This window comes from Pecten maximus, unplaced genomic scaffold (assembly GCF_902652985.1).
Source record: "Pecten maximus unplaced genomic scaffold, xPecMax1.1, whole genome shotgun sequence".
Lineage (NCBI taxonomy): Eukaryota > Metazoa > Mollusca > Bivalvia > Pectinida > Pectinidae > Pecten > Pecten maximus.
Window position 1 is genome coordinate 4,576 of NW_022983109.1, and position 6,151 is coordinate 10,726.

A 6,151-nucleotide genomic window follows, 5' to 3' on the forward strand; every position below is an offset into this window, starting at 1 on the left:
CTGGTATGTCTCGGCCAGGGGCAGAACCCAAAGCCTTCCTCACAGCGGCGAACGCTCAACTAAAGGCCAAAAGTAAGGCATTGTCAAGGGAGACATTAGGAAGGAGAAAGTTGTTCAGTAAGACGAGAAAAGATAAGATCCCAAATTTAGTCGCCTGCTACGATCATGCAATGGGGGCAGCAGGTACAATTCTTACGCCCTACCTACAGGACAGGATCCTATCAGGAACTCGGGTATAGAGGTACCATTGCATATTTAAAGACATCTTACGACAAGCAATAACGGGGATAGTTAATTCTATGTTTTAAAATATCTTTAATTGTTTCATTTGTCACTTTCCATTTTCCTATTTTGAAAACATTTGTGTTATTTACGTATATTTTAAAATGGAACACCAGTCATTATTTTTTACAAACATCTAAACTAAGAAATGAGAGCTGTGCTCGCGAAACGTCGTGGTGTAAGTAAGTTGTGCTATCTTCTTAGAATTAACCTAGACCGACACATAACGTGGATGAAGCTGAATGCGTGTCGTTTACATGTCACTTTTCACTTGTTTTAATGCCTCCTTATCGAGTTGCTTACAATGACATAAAAACACAATGGTATGAACACCAAAAAACATGTTTCCAAATGTTTTCTTTGCTGATGTAAGAACTGATGACCAGTGCAACAGATGACGTCATCAAGAAAAGTAGATGTCATTTATATACATCAATATAATAGTTACTCACATCAGATATATTTGTAATTCTGTTTGGGAAAACTACACTCTAGTTTTATAATGTTATAGGGTTGTTGGCTCTTTGCCGGAACAATCACGGACATGTTTATTCTACGAGCATATAGAACTTTACACAATCTCGATATAAACTATAATAGTTTATAAATGTGTTTTAAAAGTATATATCTGATACTAAAACTCTGACTGTTTGATTCTGACTTTCCTTAATGCAGACATTACACTTGAAAATAAATGGTAGCCCATCGAAATCCTTTTTACTAAACTTAGACTCAATCAAAATACGTCAAACATCTAGGACAGTTTTTAGAATAAACAGCAAATTGCGGTTAATTTATTAAAACTAACACATGTTTAGAGGTTTATATTCAAAGACTTGTGATATCATGAATTAAAACATACCACCTTTATCGCGGATTCAAGGCTAAGGAGTATTTTAGACGGTGTACCAGGGAGCATTACGATAGATTTACAATTGGGAAACTGCACCAGACGCGCTGCACCTATCTGCAGGCTGTAACGCACACTGACCCAAAGGAAAACATTAAAGAGTTCCGATTAAAGGGGAGATAAGGCCAGCTTTATTAAGTTACTTAGGCGGAAATAACTTTTTGCAGCAAGCTTCATCAACTTAACGAAGAATAAAAAACAATTGTTCTGTCGATTTTTGGCTACCAGCATTCCTTAACAATAGGTTTTTTTTGTAACAATAAGGCGCGCTATGTAGATAAAATAGATATTTGGTTTGTGTTTGTTATGATTGGTTTTCTAACAAACATAAACTCCAGTACTAACATAACCCTAGACAAACTATCACAAGTGGATCGGGTCCAGTCAAGTCTAGTTTTCTTAACCAACTTATATGATAATGTCTCTCTGTGACATTCTGCTGTTTATTTAATTGAAAATATCATCCTTACATGATCTCGTTTTGGAACTATTTATGAAATGTATTAAATTGAACCAAGCTAAAATACCTGTTTTTAAGGGGTGGAATAATTAGAGGTGGTTCAGTAAGTTTTCCGATACAAACATAATTCGAATTTACGTTTACAGACTCCAGATCTGATTATATCTCAAAGACATTAGAAGGAATGCAGAAATGTAGGTAATTCAGTGACACAGTACCGGTTTAATTTTCTAAAAACTGTTTAATAAAAAATAAAACATATAATCATAATAGAAAAAAAAATAAAAAAAAAACAGAAATGTAGGTTATTAAAATTAAAACATAAAATCATAATAACAAAAATGAAGCAGAAATGTAAGTAATTCTGTGACACAATACCGGTTTAATTTTCTAAAAACTGTCTAATTAAAATTAAAACATTTAATCATAAGAACAGCATGAATGCGAAATTAAAAACAAAGCGCGGTCTGCGGTCTAACCCCAGTTGTGTTGGTATAATACATTGTAATGAACGGTAAACATATAGCGGGTTTATGGATACAAGATAAAGCACATAAAAGTCTATTAGCCCGGGATATGTTACAGATAACGGTATAGATCCCATGTGTTATGACTAAACGTTATCTTACATGATACATATATAAGTTAATTGGTGTGTTACATCGTTATATAAGATTACCTATCCGCAGAAGCCGTTAAATTAAAAGTAATAAATTACGTAACGCCAGATCGGTAATAAAGTATTTTATGTGATAAGCTCTCGTTCGGAGGGAAGGTCTCAAACTGTAACAGGTTAAAGTAAAGTTTATTTGGTAAAATATTTTGAGATAAATCTCAGTACGTTTTTCAGTAGACTATAATCTTCAATATTCCACAGGCAAGTTCATCCGGTAAACAATAGTCAACTATAAAATTGATCTGGTTTAGGATATTGAACTTTAAGTCATTTTATCTGGTTAGTAAGGTGAGCGGTAAAGTTTATCTGGTTAGTAAAGTTAAGAGTAAAGTTTATCTGGTTAGTAGGGTGAGCAGTAAAGTTTATCTGGTTAGTATAGTTAGCAGTAGAGTTTTTCTGGTAAGTAGATTGAGCAATAAAGTTTATTATAAAAAGGTTAGTATAAAGAGCTGTTAAGTCTATCCGCGTAGTAAGGTGAGAAGTAAAGTATATCTCGTGAAAGGTATTCAGCGTTGAAGCTTATCTGGTTAGTAAAGTAAAAAGTAAAATTTATCTGGTTAATATTGAGCTTTTAAGATTATCTGGTTGGTAAAGAGAGATGTAAAGTTTATATGGTTAGTATATTTAGCTGTAAAGTTTATTTAGTGAAGCATTTTTAACGTTTAGAATGTATACTGGTTTGTAGCGCATTCCAGTAACAGTTTGTTGTAATTCAAAATGTTTACTGTACAATTTGCCCTGTGATGGTGAATATAACGACAAAACCACAAGGATTTCAAACTATTTAGCGTACTATATTAGATGGTATACTCTTCCTTATATTGTAGCGACATTAAAACCGTATAATCGTTATAGAATAAATGTTGCTTGTTGTGTGTGTTATTTATCGTAGGTTCTACACATCAAAGATAAAAAAAAGTGTATATATGATGTATGTTATTTTCTGCAGTTCGGAACTCCTTGAACGCATCCAGCGTTCATATGATCGGTAATAGTTCGGGACTTTTTTCTCTACGCAGGTGTAATTCATATCACAACCAAGATATCATACGGAAAACATACACCAGCTTGTCATATATAACCCACAACAACGTTACATAGAGGAACTATAAAACAATTGTACTCACCTTGTACCAGTTGACGATTCATACGAGCTGAGATATAGCCCCCGTAAATCCGTGTACATGGTTCCTCGGAAATTGCCAATTTCAATGACGTAATATCCGGTTAGAGTAAGTTCCTCCTCGAGAATTATAACCCAGAATTGTGTTTTCCAAACCTGAAATTGTCGTTTTATATTGAAAACTCTACTTCCATCCAGAGTTCTAACTTTTACGGAATCTTTCAAAATCCACAGAAGATTGATGTGCAGCAATAGAACTTTCTTCGGAGCCGACGTCTTCACCGTCACATTAACGCTTCCTTTGAATGTTCTATTTTCTAAATCAATCTTGAGAAATATATCGTATCTTTCCGGTAGTATATCACGTGGTAATCGAATATTGTCCCAGGGTCTGGAAACTTTTTCTGGAACCAAAACGTCCGTGCTATTTACTTTTTCAGGAATTGTAGTATTATCAGTCGCGTTTTCAACACGAGTTAAATTTTCAGCTGAAACAGAACTTGTTTCATTTTGTACAATATCCGATTCCACAGATATCCCGGTAGTATTATATTTTATTTTCGGATTACAATCTTGTAACGCTCCGGGGGATGATACGTGTATTATCTGCTCTTTTCGTACAAACGTCAAAAGTAAAACCACAAGAATTATTGAAAGAGCAAACGCCACAGTGAAAATTGCGACTTGCACGCGCGTAAAATAACACCCTTTCCGGTTCTGACGTAACGTTACCATAGTATCCTGGGTAACGGGTATGGTTGCCACCTGTCCATCAGGGACACCCGGTGGAAGTACACTGCCATTCCCTATCCCTGTCAGGTTGCCATTTTCCTCCATCGTTACTGTTGGACAGCCACCTTACTCGACAGTCATTAGGGTTGACAGTACATTGTTGTTGACAATGATTGGTGCGGTACGAGTTGTCCTTCTATCCCGAGCCTGCACCGTCCACTCGTGTTTAACAACTGTCGGGACCGACACGGCACACACACTCCCGCGGCCCTGTACACTCCGCCGACAATTGACTCTGACAGAACGAGCGGCCCTCTACATAACAATTTGTACCGAGACTACATCCAACCTCTTCAAACGTTACGAAGAATTAGTCCAGGAAACCAAACTATTTGTAGAGTTGGTGAGTAAAGTACAGCTCCAATTCACGTCAGACGCGGTCATAGGCACCTTCCTGTACCCGCGTTACATGGTAACAAGAACAACTAGGTCCTTTGTTTCCCAGGTTACTTACTCTCTAACCTGTTTAGATATACCCTAGGTCCTTTGTTTCCTAGGTTACTTACTCTCTAACCTGTTTAGATATACCCTAGGTCCTTTGTTTCCCAGGTTACTTACTCTCTAACCTGTTTAGATATACCCTAGGTCCTTTGTTTCCTAGGTTACTTACTCTCTAACCTGTTTAGATATACCCTAGGTCCTTTGTTTCCTAGGTTACTTACTCTCTAACCTGTTTAGATATACCCTAGGTCCTTTGTTTCCTAGGTTACTTACTCCCTAACCTGTTTAGATATACCCTAGGTCCTTTGTTTCCCAGGTTACTTACTCTCTAACCTGTTTAGATATACCCTAGGTCCTTTATTTCCCAGGTTACTTACTCTCTAACCTGTTTAGATATACCCTAGGTCCTTTGTTTCCCAGGTTACTTACTATCTAACCTGTTTAGATATACACTAGGTCCTTTGTTTCCCAGGTTACTTACTCTCTAACCTGTTTAGATATACCCTAGGTCCTTTGTTTCCCAGGTTACTTACTCTCTAACCTGTTTAGATATACCCTAGGTCCTTTATTTCCCAGGTTACTTACTCTCTAACCTGTTTAAATATACCCTAGGTCCTTTGTTTCCCAGGTTACCTACTCTCTAACCTGTTTAGATATACCCTAGGTCCTTTATTTCCTAGGTTACTTACTCTCTAACTTGTTTAGATATACCCTAGGTCCTTTATTTCCTAGGTTACTTACTCTCTAACCTGTTTAGATATACCCTAGGTCCTTTGTTTCCCAGGTTACTACTCTCTAACCTGTTTAGATATACCCTAGGTCCTTTATTTCCTAGGTTACTTACTCTCTAACCTGTTTAGATATACATGTACCCAGAACTAACGAACTACGTTCATTGTCTCTAAGTGTGGACTTCACTCAGACTACGTAGCTGTGTGAAATTGTGTCATATAATTTAACCTTGCTTTATCTGTTATTGATCACGAAAATCAGAATGTTTACGGAGATAGATCTATATAGATATACATACAATGCTGTGTAGCTTTGACACGCTTTTCAAATTAGCATCACAATATCTTTCCGAAATCAAAATTGAAAATTAAACGAGTAACAGGCTCATTTAAGGGACCAGGACTGAGTCTGACAGTACGTTATAATACCGTCCCTGTTCTTATATACAATGTAGGAACACTCTTTTTAATTACGTTCAAGGCCGCGAATGTTTTACTGGGTCGAATGGGAAGATATTCGTCCAATATTTCTATGAAGTTGTTTGTGGTACAGAGTATCGAGGATTCACAGACATTTCACCATTACCGAAGTCTGTGCCGTTATAAGCGGAAGTACACAGCTACATATATTTCAAAAATCAATCAATATTTTTCTAATTAATTTTAAGTACAATATCCTAATCTCTCTATATAGTGCGCCAACTGAGATGTTATGTCTCTTTGTAGAGTGATGTGA

The 6,151-nt window shown here is 36.4% G+C and overlaps 1 protein-coding gene across 1 annotated transcript; it reads right to left on the bottom strand.

Annotated features, from left to right (window-relative positions):
- Positions 1–3,455: 3,455 nt before the first annotated feature.
- LOC117321484 (aminopeptidase N-like) lies at positions 3,456–4,937 on the bottom strand (the record flags this gene model as incomplete). The annotated part of the gene is made up of 1 exon (XM_033875897.1): positions 3,456–4,937. A coding segment is annotated over exon 1 (833 nt), but the record flags the coding sequence as incomplete, so codon positions are not given.
- Between the last annotated feature and the right edge of the window lie 1,214 nt (positions 4,938–6,151).